This window comes from Procambarus clarkii, chromosome 38 (assembly GCF_040958095.1).
Source record: "Procambarus clarkii isolate CNS0578487 chromosome 38, FALCON_Pclarkii_2.0, whole genome shotgun sequence".
In the NCBI taxonomy this organism is placed as follows: Eukaryota; Metazoa; Arthropoda; class Malacostraca; order Decapoda; family Cambaridae; genus Procambarus; species Procambarus clarkii.
The window spans coordinates 14,242,372-14,259,004 of NC_091187.1; the positions used below are offsets into that span (position 1 = coordinate 14,242,372).

General features: G+C 38.8%; 1 protein-coding gene across 6 annotated transcripts in view; it reads left to right on the forward strand.

The window, feature by feature from the left end:
- Positions 1 to 228: 228 nt before the first annotated feature.
- LOC123771905 (uncharacterized) overlaps positions 229 to 16,633 on the forward strand; it is a 48,132-nt gene continuing 31,727 nt past the window's right edge. Inside the window, exons 1-5 of one of the 6 annotated variants that reach the window (XM_069337751.1) lie at positions 229 to 361; positions 5,407 to 5,503; positions 6,204 to 6,358; positions 9,151 to 9,354; positions 16,240 to 16,380. In XM_069337751.1, coding sequence (XP_069193852.1) covers positions 329 to 361; positions 5,407 to 5,503; positions 6,204 to 6,358; positions 9,151 to 9,354; positions 16,240 to 16,380 — 630 coding nt within the window. In that variant the 5' untranslated portion in view covers positions 229 to 328. Of the gene's footprint in view, positions 362 to 505; positions 618 to 730; positions 750 to 5,406; positions 5,504 to 6,203; positions 6,359 to 9,150; positions 9,355 to 16,239; positions 16,381 to 16,633 lie in introns of those variants that run through there. The other 5 variants (XM_069337752.1, XM_069337755.1, XM_069337756.1 and 2 more) reach the window with 5 other exon arrangements.

Consider the following 16,633-nt stretch of genomic DNA (forward strand, 5'->3'; position numbering starts at 1 on the left):
TAAACTTTCTGCCCTATTAATAACAAAGTTTCAATTTAAGTTTTGTGCATGATAATAGACGCTAAAGACACTTAAAGAGGAAAATTCCCTTAACAAGGAAAATTATATATAAATATGGCAAGCACGCGAAGCGCCAAGCACACGCTTTATATACCACTTCTCTCGAGGAAATTAATTTCATTATTTAAAGATTATAAGTAAGAAATAAATCATTTATCCACATATCGGAGCTATGATAAAGCTACAATTAAATTTTAATTAAACGACAGAGAGAAATCGTCGGTAGAGGCGGGCGAGCGTTAGACTCCGGGTCCCTCAAGTAACAAACATGGAGGACGCTACACAGTTGTCTAAAATGAAGGTAAGCCCAAATTATCCGAAAATACACCTTGTATTGATCTTAATTCACCCTCTGGTGACGTAGAGACGCAAACCAGATGTTCAGGGTTCTTGGGATTTCGTTATAGTGTGGTACAAAGCGTAAATATGGCGGAAAATCGGTAAGGGAGAGAGGAAGGTTGAAGCCGCATCACTTTGCCGCTTTCAGAAACTTCGTGGCTCTGTGCCAAGCTTTGCTACAGTACTCAAATACCACAGTGTGTGGCCCAGCAATCACGGTATCTATCTTAATGTTGTGCAGCAGTACCTTAGAAGGTCAAGGCATTGGGAACTAGAGAGGCACCAGGAGCCAGTGGATAGCTTGGCATTTTCTGGAATGGAATTTGAAACTCTGCCTTGAGTCAGTTAAGGTAGTTGTTCTCGTCTGGTGGTGGATTGTATTTGCTTTTAGAGGTCGCAAATGTCCATACCTGCTGGTGTGGTCAAATCGTATACGGGACTTCGACGAGGCTAATTTGCCCACTATCAAAATGAGCCTTGTCGAAGTCCTGTTAGAATGGTTACTTGTTTATGTTTACTGGTTTGGGTTAGGAAAGGTGGATTAGTTTGAGTTAGGTAAGGCATATTGGTTTGGATTAGGTAAGGCAAATTGTTTGGGTTAGGTAAGGCATATTGGTTTGGATTAGGTCAGGCAAATTGTTTGGGTTAGGTAAGGCATATTGGTTTGGATTAGGTCAGGCAAATTAGTTTCGGTTAGGTAAGGCAAATTGGTTTCGGTTAGGTAAGGCAAATTGGTTTGGGTTAGGTAAGGCATATTGGTTTGGGTTGGTTTAGGTTAGGTAGATTTTAAAATCCGTTGTCAACCTGTTTTGCATACAATATAGCTTGTATCCAAGTAATCTTACTTTGTGAATGTTAACCAGTTCAGTGAGTGAGAATCGGTATTGTGTAGGGTATGGTGTCAACATTCCTATGTCTCAGAGAGCTGTTTGTATCACTTCTTCAGGAGCAGTTGAAGAATTGTGTGAAGAATCATTTTAGAATTATAGATAATATTGTATCCATAACCCAATGGGCACTGCACCATCGAAATGCGTGTGTCCAAAGAATGCATCGGGCACAGGGCATGGTCAAATCGTGCAAATGCATTTCATCAAACCCTCTTTTTTTTAATTATTAAAGTCACGTTTCATTGTATTTGAGTATTATTATTAGCTTAGGTTGGTTATTATTAGCTGAGGTAGGGTATGATTAAGTAGGTTTTAAAATCTGAAGCCAAACCATCTTGGTCCAAAATGACTTGTATATGGGTACAGGTTACATCGAGCCCAAGATTGTTTGCAAATGGATTTTGAATAACTACCTTACCAGAAGATTATCCAAGTTGTACATTACCCCAAGGGTGCGTATCCAAGTTATGTAACACCCTAGAGGTCTGTATCCAAGTTATGTAGCACCCTAGAGGTCTGTATCCAGGTTGTGTAGCACCCCAGAGGTCTGTATCCAGGTTGTGTAGCACCCCAGAGGTCTGTATCCAGGTTGTGTAGCACCCCAGAGGTCTGTATCCAGGTTGTGTAGCACCCCAGAGGTCTGTATCCAGGTTGTGTAGCACCCCAGAGGTCTGTATCCAGGTTGTGTAGCACCCCAGAGGTCTGTATCCAGGTTGTGTAGCACCCCAGAGATCTGTATCCAGGTTGTGTAGCACCCCAGAAATCTGTATCCAAGTTATGTCCACCCCGGGAGGTCGGGAGACGGTCGGCCGAGCGGACAGCACGCTGGACTTGTGGTCCTGGGTTCGATCCCAGGCGCCGGCGAGAAACAATGGGGCAGGATTTCTTTCACCCTATGCCCCCTGTTACCTAGCAGTATAATAGGTACCTGGGTGTTAGTCAGCTGTCACGGCTGCTTCCTGGGGGTGGAGGCCTGGTCGAGGACCAGGCCGCGGGGACACTAAAGCCCCGAAATCATCTCAAGATAACCTCAAGATAACCCCAGAGGTCCATATTCAAGTTATGCAACACCCCAGAGATCTATATCCAAGTTATTTAGCACCCCCATGAGTATATATTTTGTTAAATCAGCAAAGAATAAACTTAGAGAATCCTGACAAATATAAAGTTTGTACATATATTAGTTGCAAGCACATAGGGTACTGTGCTGATTGGATTCTGGCTCTTGGAAGACATTACTACTATTTGCTAGGATTGGTTTGAGGGACCTGATTATTGAGTGGACAGTACTCAGGATTCGTAGTCCTAAGGTTATGGGTTCGATCCCCGGCAGAGGCTGAAACGAATAGGCAGAGTTTCACCATGATGCTCCTGTTCACCTAGCAGTAAATAGGTACCTGGGAGTTTAGACAGCTGCTACGGGCTGCTTCCTGGGGGTGGAAGCCTGGTCAAGGACCGGGCTGCAGGGACACTATGCCCCAAAATCAGCTCAAGATAACCTCAAGGTAGGAGGTTCATGGTGCAAAAATATCCTTGTTGGTACTGATGGTCAAAAATGTTTACCATGTATCAAATCAACAGCATTTGAGTTATGTTTGTTGATGTACATTACAGAGGGAGTAGTGTTGAATCATACGCAAGACAGCCCAAAAAAGTTTGTTTTTCGATTGTCAAAATGGCTTATTTCGTTAGGTTAAAATGTATTAGCTTAGGCTTGGTTAGGTTAGGTTGGCAATCTGTCTAATGTATGATATGATTCCTATCCTTATGAAGACCAGATGCGTGAAATGACCACATTCCAACACATTAAATGCAGGTTATTGTACGTCGGCCAGTATAATGAAAAGACAAAAGTTTCAAGAGTGCTTAATTTTAATGAAATTAAAGAATTTACAACCAATTTTTGTAATAGCATGAAGGTCTGCTTTATGAATAGTCCCACTTCTAAACTCATTCCATACCTTAAATTACCCAAACATAACAAAACTCAACCAGGAAAGTGTAACTGTTGGAAAGGAATGAGTCGATAATGAAGGGAATGATAGTTGTGTGTAATGTGGCATGCATCACTCGGTCAGTAACGTTACCATACATATCAGAATTAATTCACCTTATGGTTCCCACAGCCAGGGACAGGAAACCTTATTTAGGCATATGGAAAGTCCCTCTTAGCTAACTACTGACTACTAACAAGGATGTACCAGTAATAGGAGCTTTACTCCCTATTTACTGCCAGGTGAACAGATGCAGCAGTTGAAAGGAAACATTATACAAAGGCAGGCGATGAGTCACAATAGCATCGCTGAAGAATGTTGACCAGACCACACACTAGAAGGTGAAAGGACGACGACATTTCGGTCCGTTTCTGGACCATTCACAATCGACTTGAGAATGGTCCAGGACGGACCGAAACATCGTCGTCCCTTCACCTTCTAGTGTGTAGTCTGGTCAACATTGCACAAAGGCCTTGCCATGGGAACCGAAGCCTGGTCTTATCGGCTGTAACCCGACTGCACTTCTCGCCAAACACCAAACTACGACGTTGGTACAACATTCGAGCAAGTTTTAACACTTCCTAAACAGTTATAACAACCAATATAGCAAGTTGTAACAACGTTCTAATACGTCATAAACACATTAAGCCAAGATGTAACAACTTTATTACAAGTTGTAACAAGCGGAAAATAGAGACAGTTTCGGTTTGTGTTTCCAGGGTTATCACTGCTCCCCACAACCCTGTGTAGAGTTTTAGCCTTGGTTATGGGGACCATAATCTGCCTTCCAATATCAATAGCATTTGTATACTGTACTGCACATTCCATACCATATGGGGTCTTTTTTTTTCACGGATGTACTAAAATCACACATAAATAAACATGAAAAAGGCTTAAAAGAAATTTAGACTCCATGCAAAATTTGCTTGTTCTAGAATGTGATCACTTATTCCATTGACACTTCCATGTTATTTATACAAGAACAGTCCTTATTGCATTGTTTTATGTACAGAAAGCAATAGATGCGCAAGAACATTGAGTTAGGTAGGCCTTACTCATGTATATTTGTGTATACATTTGTATGTCTGTGTCTGTATATATGCAGTTTACAGTACAGTGTATATATATACAGTACTAGTACTGTACTGTTATTGCTTTCAAAATGTTCTGCCACCATTGTGACCACTGTCCGTGAATTGTATTTACAACAGACATAATGAATGTTCCGTTGCTCGTTCCATGGGAACTACTGGCTGTTAAGGCCTGATATTTTTATGCACAGTAGCATAGTGTGTCAGTATAGCGACTATAAGATATATTGCCGGAACAACCGTGGACATCTTCAAGAGAAAACTGGACTTTTTCTAAAAGAAGTTTCGGATCAGCCGGGCTGTGGTGGGTATGTGGCGCTGTGGGCCGCTCCAAGCAACAGCCTGGTGGACCAAACTCACAAGTCGAGCCTGGCCTCGGGCCGGGCTTGGGGAGTAGAACTCCCAGAACCCCATCAAGTAGATGACAAGCAGTATGTTTTGGTCCATTATCAGTCAAATGGAGGGATAACGTGTAATACTTTGTTTTGGCAGCCCGATATCAGAAACTGGGTGTTTTGTGTCGATTTAGTTTTTGTGGACATGTTCTTTATTACCAATAATTCATCTTTCTAGGTGTGTGTATGTCTTGTGTTATCCAACAATTTAAGGACTGAAAATATAAGAAATTTCATTCAATATAGCCCCTTAATTTTAATGTGGCTCTAACATTAATAACAGTATTTTTGTAAGCATGCCCCAAGGCACAGTAAACAAAATTATTACTTTTTATTTTATATATCTTTCCAAATCTTTCATGTTTCAATATGTTATTGGAGCATGCAATTTCTTCGATTTTTTTTTTTTCCGTCCATGGCCCTTACAAGACCCATACAAGGCAGCTCATTTTTATATCGACCTGAACTCACCCATGTACTGTATATGTCTAGCCTGCACTTAAAACAATTCAGCGATCTCATTATTATTTTACCTGGTAGTTTGCTCCATTAATCAACAACCCTGTTTCCAAACCAGTATTTACCCAGGTCTTTCCTGAATCTAAACTTGTTCAATTTATATCCATTGTTTCTGCAGGTGGCTGACCTGAAAAAGGAGCTGAAGTCTCGGGGATTATCAGTAGCTGGAAATAAGACCGAGCTTATTGAGAGATTACAGGAAGCAATAGGAAGTGGTGAGCTGTTTTGGTTTTGTTTATATTGTATGTTAACTTGATTAGGATGCATGCTTAGTTGGAAGGCTTACGAAACTCTTTCATGATTTTTGGTTTCTATTTTAATGTGGTTTAGATTTTTTAAGTTTCTCTGTTCTGTGTTTCTCAAAACATCAGAATTGTATTAAATGTTATGATACAGATGGCAACATGGTAATAATTATCAAAACAAATTTCATAACATATGCATGCCATATTGCAGAGATGTATTTGTAGGTATAGGGGTTGCTAATTAAATAAAGCCACTAATATGCAATACATCTTAGTTTCCTTCAGAAGGTAAACATTGTACTTGTGCTTATCACCAAGTCTTGGGTTGTTTGAGAACCTAGCTTCATTATCCATCAATGTTTGTTAAATAGTCAAGTGGTTCTGCTTTGTTTGAGATGTCTGTTGTCACACACAGAGATCATAATAACGTGATGCATCAAATGAACAAATCCACAAGGGTCGTGACGAGGATCCTCGTCACAGTCCTTGTGGATTTGTTCATGTCTGTTGTGTGATGATGAAGAGATTCACCAAATTGAAAGTAAATGTTATTGAAGAAGTAGTTTCACCTTATAATTTACAGTACAGTACTTATTTATAGTACTTTATCATTTATTATAATTATTATAGTACAGTACCCTGTATTTTAATTGTATGTTTTTCCCACGAGGAGGGAATGTTGAGCTTGGTCAAGTTGAAGGCGATGACGAGGACTTCGACGAAGAGGAGATCTTAGGTGGAGAAGATATGGATGCTGCGGAGTTGGGGAAATTGACTCCCCAAGAGGAGGAGGCAGCTTTAGGCGGGAACATAAGAGTACGAGATGTATGTAACTTACTTGAGAATGGGCTATTCTTTCTCTAGACTAAAGTTAAAAGTACTGTATATTAGCTTTTTTTAAATAAGTAAAACTCAAATAATTTTACAAAACAAAAAACTCAAAAATACCCTTTTATTTTACTTGGGGCATGTAGCATACTGTATATAGTACTGTAATGATTTTATTTAGTTGAGATACTTAAATTTTTATCATGTCTTTCATTATATAGTAGTTCATTATAGAGTGGAAAAGGCATTTTTAGACTAAGGAACAATTTTGAAAACAGAATATTGTCATAAAATCTTTTGGCAAAGTTAAATGATGCAATAGTCTTGTCTGCAAATCTTGGCAAATTACATGTAATTAAAAATATGCAGCTGATTGAAGAAATGCTTATGAAAATTGCTATCTTATGGATATGTAGCTACTTCTGCGGGTGTGCTAATTGGCAAGCCAAAGGTAAATAATCATAAAAGAGACAGTTGTCAAGAAAGCTCCAAATTTGAAGCATTTGTGAATGAGAGAATATTGATGCATCTCTTAGTGTTACATTTTGTCAGCAAGACACAGATAAGACTAGACAAGACAAGTTAAGAAAATGTAGGCACAAACTGGAGAATCTGGGTGGCATGCCATAGCACTGTTAAACTCTGGAAGGTTTAGGGAGTTTTTATGTAATCTACCCGCCAAACACACACCGAAACTGTGACGTTGGTACAACGTTCGAACAAGTTTTTACACCTAACCAGTTATAACAACCAATATAGCGAGTTGTAACAACATTCTAATACGTCATAAACACGCTAAGCCAAGATGTAACATCTTTATTACAAGTTGTAACAAGCGGAAAATAGAGATAGTTTCGGTTTGTGTTTCCAGGGTATGCAGTAGTAAACGAAGAGGAGGAGGAGGAGGAGGAGGATCTCGTTCTAATGTCTCGTCTCAAAACCAAAGGGGTTATCCTGTTTGTCCTGCAGCAGGTCATATTACCTCAGGTAGACTGCAGCTCATAAATGTGCTTTTAACAAGCAACAACTCATCCCTATGTAGAATTTGAATATGGATATCCATTTTTCATTTTTATTACATCTGTCAAAGATTCTTCTTATTATTTTTCCATATTCATAGCTTTTACACATGATTGTATCCAACCACTTGAATTGTTTGGGAAATATTTGCAGGAATTGATTTATTTCTTTGAATTTGAATTTTACTTCAATAATAAACTGGTTACTCAATTGGTTGCTTAGTGGACTGTATTTTGTATAAATCTTTTTGCAAATAAATCCACAATCTTAGGTGACTTGTATTGTAAGTAAGATTAGAATAGAGCAAGTTATTAAATATGAATTTATTACTAATGTTTACTTTATTAATTTAAACTTATCTAATTTAACCTGCTCTGCCCTTGGGTTAGTGAAAACGTTTACAACTCAGCTGTTTAGTAGATATAATCCTATGTTGCCAAGACATCATCAATTAGTAAGGGTTGTCACGTGGACAGTGGCTACAGGTCAGGCTGTGAGGAGCTGCATCCAACAGCCTGGTTGACCACCCAGCAAACAGGAGGCCTAGTCGGGATCCAGGCTGCGGGGATGTTAAGGCCCGAAATCATCGCAAGGTAACCACGTCGTAATATTATCTGGCGTCTGGCTTCTCTTGTGTGGAGATCAGTTGAGCCTGCCAATGAGTTATTATGTAGTAAGCAACAAGGCATGACATTAGATTATACAAATGTTTTAAGGGAAATTGGTTACGATGCTTGTGTGCTATTTATCATTAGTTAAGAGCATAACCCGTATCACTACAGTCTACTTAGAAAATGGCCAAATTCTACAATTTGGTGAAACCGGAACAACTACTTCCTAGGAATCGACGGGACCAATTCTGGCAGCAATGATAAAGCACCACGATGTTCACACGATTAATGGTGAAGAAAACTCTTGGCTACTACCGCTCTTGTCTATAGTGTTTGCTGGCTGTAACCAAGACAGCTCCCTTCTCCCCAACCCCGTTCATTTACACTTGAATATTTAGTTGAATTTGGGAAAGAAGGAATATTGAGTTGGATTCTTTTAGAGTCTCGTTAATTAATAATTATACTGTATATTAACCCAAATATTAATTATTAGGATTAAGGGCCTGCCCAAAACACTATGCGTGCTAGTGGCTTTACAAGAATGTAAGAACTCTTGTACGTATATATAAAACAAAAATTTTTGGGATAATTTTAAAACAACTAATACTATCAAAGTTATGTTTGATAGATATTTAATGAAGAATCCATTTTATTAATTCAATTATTAACTCTTTGTAGATGTGGCATACATATATGTCACAGGGATTTCATCATCCCCTTAATTTATCAAAGTAATGTAACCAGAATAATTACTCATAATTATTCTGGTTTAAGGTTACAAATAAATTGTAATTAGATGTAATTAATTGTAAGACACAAACAGAAGACGAATCTTCATTGTGATTAAATAATTTAAATTGTATGCACAAAAATATATGTATAGGTGGGAGAAATTTCCCAAAAGTTGGGTCAGTATGGGGATGGCCTCGTTTCTTGCAGAGTTGGCATTCAATCCCCGATGGTCCAAGAGGTTTGACACTGTTCCGTCCCTGTCCTCACATCCCAGCTCTTTGTCCTTGCATTCCTTTTGTATGCTGTGTAGTCATTTTGGGCCGAGTGCTTGCTCCTAGTAGTAATTTTTTTGTTGCAGTTTTGTTCTGTACTTTGCCTTCTCACAAAGTTATGCCTCAGTAATTTTGAATGATTCAATGATTTCAGGAGGCGGCTCTTTTGGAACAGCCCGAGAAGAAGAAGATAAGCCTGAAGAGGTCCGCGCCACCGTTAGAGCCGCCTCCCACCACGGTAGTGGAAGCGGCGGAGACAGAGAACGAACCTCCAGCTAGCCAGGAAGAAGAAAAAGGGCCGGATGAGAGTGCCTCGGCCAAGAAAATCATCAAACTTGACAGTGGCAGCGAAAAAAATGTGAGCATTATCTTGGGTATAAACATGACGGATAGGAATCTTCGTGGTGCAAAAAAAAAAAAAAAAAAAATCACAAGAATATAATGTATCTGAGAAAATATTGGTGGGATCAAACATGCATCCCTGACTTTCCCAGCGATTTTTAAATTCTCAGGAATTTACAAGTTTTGTAGACAGTTATTCACTCTTTTTCTCCAATGGCTAAAATACAGTTATTTATATGCTTGCTCCGAACAACCCTGGTATACTTCTACAACATTTGTATACTTCTACAACTCTGGTATACTCCTTCAACCTTGGTGTATGCCTGCAACTGTCATATATTACACCCTTGGTATACTACAATAGTCCTGGGGGGCCAGACTCATGACGCAGTTACGCAAGCACTTACGAACCTGTACATCTTTTCTCAATCTTTGGCGGCTTTGTTTACAATTATTAAACAGTTAATGAGCTCCGAAGCACCAGGAGGCTGTTTATAACAATAACAACAGTTGATTGGCAAGTTTTCATGCTTGTAAACTGTTTAATAAATGTAACCAAAGCCTTCAAAGATTTGAGGAAAGATGTACACGTTCGTAAGTGCTTGTGTAACTGCTAAGTGAATTTGGCCCCTGGTATACTACAACCCTAGTATAATCCTATAACCCTAGTATACTCTTGCAACCCTGGTATATTAGGGTGGAGTGATAATTGAACTGAAAAAAGTGTAGCTCATATTCCCTGACATATATGGCAAAAGTTAGAAAAAATATATTTTGGGTGTTTGCCACCATTTTTGGGCTGGCAATTGTTCCGAACATGTCCAGAGGGATGGGGGGGGGGTAAAAATTGGCAGGATGGCCATAACCTACCAACTGCTGGTGCTAGAGGCATGATTTATGGCTCAAAATTTGCTGATTCCTTGTGTTTCTATATGTCTTAAGAGGAATGTTATCTCTACTTGTGCAAAGTAAAGAGTTATTAGCTAAAAATAGTTTTGGTGGGTATTGGCATGGGTCAAAATCCACCTTTGAATCTTGATTTCTTTATTATTATTATTTTGATTTATTTGTGTAAATTTAAATTATATTTGAAATTAAGTTTTCAATATAACCATAACAAATATACTTTGCTTGAAGAGCAGTGTTCTGTAGTTGAGGAACCAAGTGAATATTACCTTGCTTACTTTTCTCCTGATGATAGTAAGGGCAGAACTATTGCAAGAACTGTTTAATTCCCTGAAGGGCACTGAATTACACAATAATCTTGCAATTGTTGGTACTGACGGTTCTGCATCTATGTGACTGGCAAGTATGGTGGGTGCATGCGAGACTCAGAAGAGTTGTTACGTAAGCAACTCCAGTAGTTTATTTGCCTTCTAATTACCAATGCAATTCCATTGCGCCGTGTGTGTAGTTACCTAAGTGTAGTTACAGGATGAGAGCTACGCTCGTGGTGTCCCGTCTTCCCAGCACTTTTTGTCATATAACGCTTTGAAACTACTGACGGTCTTGGCCTCCACCACCTTCTCACCTAACTTGTTCCAACCGTCTACCACTCTGCTTGCGAAAGTGAATTTTCTTATATTTCTTCGGCATCTGTGTTTAGCTAGTTTAAATCTATGACCTCGTGTTCTTGAAGTTCCAGGTCTCAGGAAATCTTCCCTGTCGATTTTATCAATTCCTGTTACTATTTTGTACGTAGTGATCATATCACCTCTTTTTCTTCTGTCTTCTAGTTTTAGCATATTTAATGCTTCTAACCTCTCCTCATAGCTCTTGCCCTTCAGTTCTGGGAGACACTTAGTAGCCTGTCTTTGCACCTTTTCCAGTTTGTTGATGTGCTTCTTAAGATATGGGCACCACAGAACCGCTGCATATTCTAGCTTTGGCCTAACAAAAGTCGTGAATAATTTCTTTAGTATATCGCCATCCATGTATTTAAAAGTAGTTCTGAAGTTAGAAAGCGTGGCATAGGCTCCTCGCCTATGCCACGCCTGTGTGTGCGTGTGACTCTTGATGGAACCACAAATACTCCCGACTCATTCATAGGACATATCGGGTTGTTTGAGTGGAGATGTGTCACATTTACTCAGTTCAGTTTTTGTTTGCTCCACTCAATTTTTGTTTGAGTGGAGATGTCATGTTTGCTCAATTCAAGCAAGTATCAAACCTCCATTTTCCAGAGCTGCTCAGTCTGTTGTTGACCTGAGGTAGGTCAACAACAGACTGAGCAGCAGTATCAGTATCAACAGACAGCAACAGCAGTATCAACAGACTTGTTGATACTCAGAGTTCAGGTCAATGCCAAACATATCCTATAAGTACTATGCTTACAAAATATGTTAAGCAATTATTTTGGGAACAGTGGACAGTGATCTGCAATATCTGGAGGTTGGTCCTATTGTACATTCACAGTAGTTAACCCTGGCTGCAGAATCCTTCAATTCTGTGTGTCGGATAAACCGTCATCAAACCTGGCATCTCGGGTGCAATTCTGCTTTCAAGTGTATTTTTCCCAACTTTGCTTGAAATTAAATCAACAGCTAGTTAATGTGTGCATCAAATCACGTTTTCAATATGATTCAAATAATTACTCAGTTGTCAAATAATGTTGTGCGGAAACAGCGTTTAAAGTAAGAGAGATCCTACTACCTTTTCTGAAGGTGTGCAAAAAAAAAGTGCATATTTTTGCACACCCAGAAAATGTCTTAGTTGGAGTGTTGGACGAGAGCGATGAAGAAATATAAACGTTGGGTGTGCTCAAGTACTTTCAGTACAGGGAAAATTTCCATCATTTACTCTGCCTCATGCAAATTTTAAGGGTGGATTTGTTGATATTGATGACAAGGAAGATTCTTTTGGAGTGTGAGAAAACATTAATTCCAATTCCATCTACCAGCATTATTACACTGGATGGCAAAATGTTACCATAACTTGGTTGGTGTAAATTTTTGTCATCAACAGCCTCCAGCCAATCGGTTGCTTGACAGGTTTTGATATAGAGGAGTCGGGAATAAAACCTTTGCACTTCACTCATCCATGTCACAACCAGTCTGTTGAGAGACATGATAAGGTGGTGAATGCGTCGTCAGCGCACGTTGCTGATTTTGAAAAAGAGACGCTTTGAGATGTCAAAAGATTAACTTCCCACTAGATTATGAAAACCCTTGATACAACAATGCCATTTTTATAAGCTCCAGTCAGTGGAAAGATGGCTAGACATCTATACCGATTTTAAAGGGCAGATGAACTGGCAGATGAACTTCTTGCATTGACCATCTGGCAAACAGTTTTTAGGCTTCCAGGGAATGGTTGTGGTTGAACAGAAACCAATGTTCCACAAATAACTATCCCATGAACTATCTACCATTTACTATCTAACTATTAACATTAACTACCAAATAACTATCCCTGGCCTCGGGCCGGGCTTGGGGAGTAGAAGAACTCCCAGAACCCCATCAAGCAGGTATTTTACTTTTTAAATTCTCAACAAAATGTAAATAAATGAGGTGGTGGTGAGGAAATGTTACTCATACAGAGTAGGTGAATAACATTATGATGGATGATATCGCCTACTAATGGAAGATGATTTTTGCCACTTTCACCACTGTCAGTCCCCCTCCCCCCACCCCACCCCCCAAATTGTTTTTTTGCCAATAAATTTTTTCTTGCTCAAATAGACATGTTCCTTGTTAGACATATAGAGACATGAGTATTCTGCAAATTTTGAGCCATAAATCATGTCTCTAGCATCAGCAGTTGATTAGTTATGAAAATCCTGGCCATTTTGAGCCCTTGTGGAAGAGTTCAGAGCAGTGTAAGAAATATTGCCGGAACAACCGTGGACATTTTCAAGAGGAAACTAGATTTATTCCTCCAAGGAGTGCCGGACCAACCGGGCTGTGGTGGGTATGTGGGCCTGCGGGCCGCTCCAAGCAACAGCCTAGTGGACCAAACTCTCACAAGTCAAGCCTGGCCTCAGGCCGGGCTTGGGGAGTAGAACTACTCCCAGAACCCCATCAACCAGGTATCAACCAGGTGTTCAGCTCAGAAATGGTGGCAAACACACAATTTTTTTCCATCTTTTGGCATAATTGTCAGGGATTAAGTACTCTTTTATTTATTTATTTATTTATTTATTTATTTATTTATTTATTTATTTATTTATTTAAGAAAAGGTCATTTTTCACTATCCTACAGATATACTCCTACAACCCTAGTGTATTCCTGCAGTCCTGGTATACTCCTCCAACCATGGTATACCCTTGCAAGGCTGGATAAATCCTGTTAAAGTCAAACCAATTACTCATTGATTCATTAACTATTGCACATGTTCTTTGCTATATATATAAATTATGTTTGTTTTTAGTAGAATTCTACCAGTCGTGTGCGCATCATTTCCCTAGCATGCCGTTCTATCAGCTTTGTTGTAGTCTTTCTTAAATTTCTAAAGAACATGAGGATCTTGAGATCATTCTCATATGCAGCCTCTACCATGTTCGTTTTGAAATCCTTTTCACATACATCCTCTACCACCATATCTTGCAATTTCACATGCCGCCTCTGTCATGATCATCTTGAAATCATTTTCACATGCATCCTCTACCATGACCATCTTGAAATCATTTTCACATGCATCCTCTACCATGTCCATCTTGAAATCATTTTTACATGCATCCTCTACCATGTCCATCTTGAAATCATTTTCACATGCATCCTCTACCATGACCATCTTGAAATTATTTTCACATGCATCCTCTACCATGTCCATCTTGAAATCATTTCTTCCCTATAACTCAATCTACACATGAAAAGAAATTGTGACGTTGTCTCGGTCGGTCCTGGATAAGGGTCCAGGTGGAGCAAAGTGTCGTCACATTTCAGATGTATGGGTTGGGACATTAGTTTCAGCCTCATTATGGTGACCTGGGGCCAGATTCAAGAAAGCACTTACGCAAGCAATTACGAACGTGTACATCTTTCCTCAATATTTGACGGCTTTGGTTACATTTATTAAACAGTTTACAAGTATGAAAACTTGCCAATCAACTGTTGTTATTGTTATAAACATCCTGGTGCTTCGGAGCTCATTAACTGTTTAATAATTGCAAACAAAGTCGACAAAGATTGAGAAAAGATGTACAGGTTAGTAAGTGCTTGCGTAAGTGCTTTTGTGAATCTGGCCCCTGTTCTCTACATTTATTCCATTATCCCACTTTTTGTTATATATTTATCTTACTCTCAGTGGTAGGAAAAAGGCCTCTGGTAGGTAAAAGTAGTAGTAGTAGTTAGTATGATTGGGGCAGTTATTATATACCAACCCAGCCTCCTGTTTTGGTAGCACTTATATTAATGATGAGGACCATATTATATATACTAACATACAACAAAATTAGAAAGTAGAAATCTGAACTATTAAGTTTGACAAACTGGAAAACTATTTTTTACTTGTGTTGCTTTGACAGACTAGACTAACCTAACCTCCCTAGGCTTAATGCATGATATCTGAGGCCTAATATAGTACATATGTGTGCTATACTAGGCCTAGGAATATTTAAGTTTGTGTTTTAGCTTCATTTATTTTAAATGAATTATTTACAGTACTAGTCAGTTTACTATTATCTTATAGCAAAGTACGTACGAATTAGTGACTATTGACGAGTGTCACAATAGGTTCAGTACTATCTAAACAGGAGGATGACACAGAGATCACACTTAACGTGATGCATCAAATGAACAAATCCATAAGGGCCGTGACAAGGATTCGAACCTGCGTCCGGGATGCACTGCGTTAGGCAGTGTCTGGGATGCTCCCGGACACAGGTTCGAATCCTCGTCACGGCCCTTGTGGATTTGTTCAGGAGGATGAGTTGTATATACAGACACTTTTTCTTGGATGCTAAGAATACCAATCTCCTCATGGTTCTGACATCCAGCCATTTTACCCTTTTTCTTAGATATAGGGACCACTGGCCTTTGTCGAGTTGCATGGCACCCCACTTGCCCGCCATGCCATCTGACATCTAATGTTATGTATACCATAACCTCTTCCCCCATCTTTAATGTATTCATAACTTCTCTAATTTTGCCCATTGTCTATATTCTGTTCTACTGGTCTTCTTCATATGTTCATTTTGAAAAAAATATTAATTTTTTTTTTTTTTACTAGTTGTAAATGGCAGATTATTATTCACTCCTTTTAGTAATACAGTACCGTGCAATAGACTCTTGTATTGTCTCTAATTTTTGTCCATTTAAGCACTTGTCACACACTTGCTCTAATTGGAACACTCATCTCCCACTTAACTTAATTTTTTACAACTCAGCAAAACCTGTGGTGGCGTGCACTGCCACAGACATTCTTCTCTTTATTCTTCTCTGCCACATCTTTTATATGTATCTATAGATTCATCACATCTTTTACATGTATCTGTAGCTTCTTCACATCTTTTACATCTGTCTATAGCTTCATCACATCTTTTACATCTGTCTATAGCCTCATCACATTTTTTACATCCTATCTATAGATTCATTACCAAATTCTCTTGCTCCATTTTGTCTTCCTGCCTTTGTCTTTTATGCATGGTTGAATCTATGCTCCAAGAAAACTTTTGATAGAAATGAACCTCTCTTAGGGTGGTCATCTACTAAGACAACTTCATTTCCATTTACACTTGTCAAACATCCATTTTCCTAAACTTTCTGCATTGTTAGTTTTTTTTTTTTATAATTATTTCAAGTGCATAGTAAGGGAATTCTATCTGCTGTGAACAATACCTGCCATAAATTACATATTTAAATTTATTAGAAAAGATAATTTAATAATTAAGTATTGATGTGTGCATTTTTGTTGAATTTCTAAAAAGTAATTTTATTGATAAATGTATTGTTGTACAAACAGGCAATTGAAACAAGAGCCGAGAGATTTGGCATTCCAATGACGGAGGAAGCAAGAAGGTTAGCCCGTGCAGCCCGCTTTGGCACTGCCACAAATGGGGCGACAGTTAATAAGAAACCGGCCAAGCTTTCTATGGAGACAGGGGTAAGACTTCCTCAAACTTGTATTGAATTTTTTGCACATAGTTAAATAAAAGTAGGCTTTTGGAGGTGTAAAGCTTAAATTTTAATTGGTGGAAATGAGTTAAACTAATACTGACTGCTGTCATTTATCAGGATTATATGGGAAGGATCCCTCGCTAGATAAGCAGGAATCCTTACCAGGAAAGTCCTGGAATGAATTACCAGGAATGAACATATTCAGAATTTGTTGTACCACAACCTATATAAATCTTATT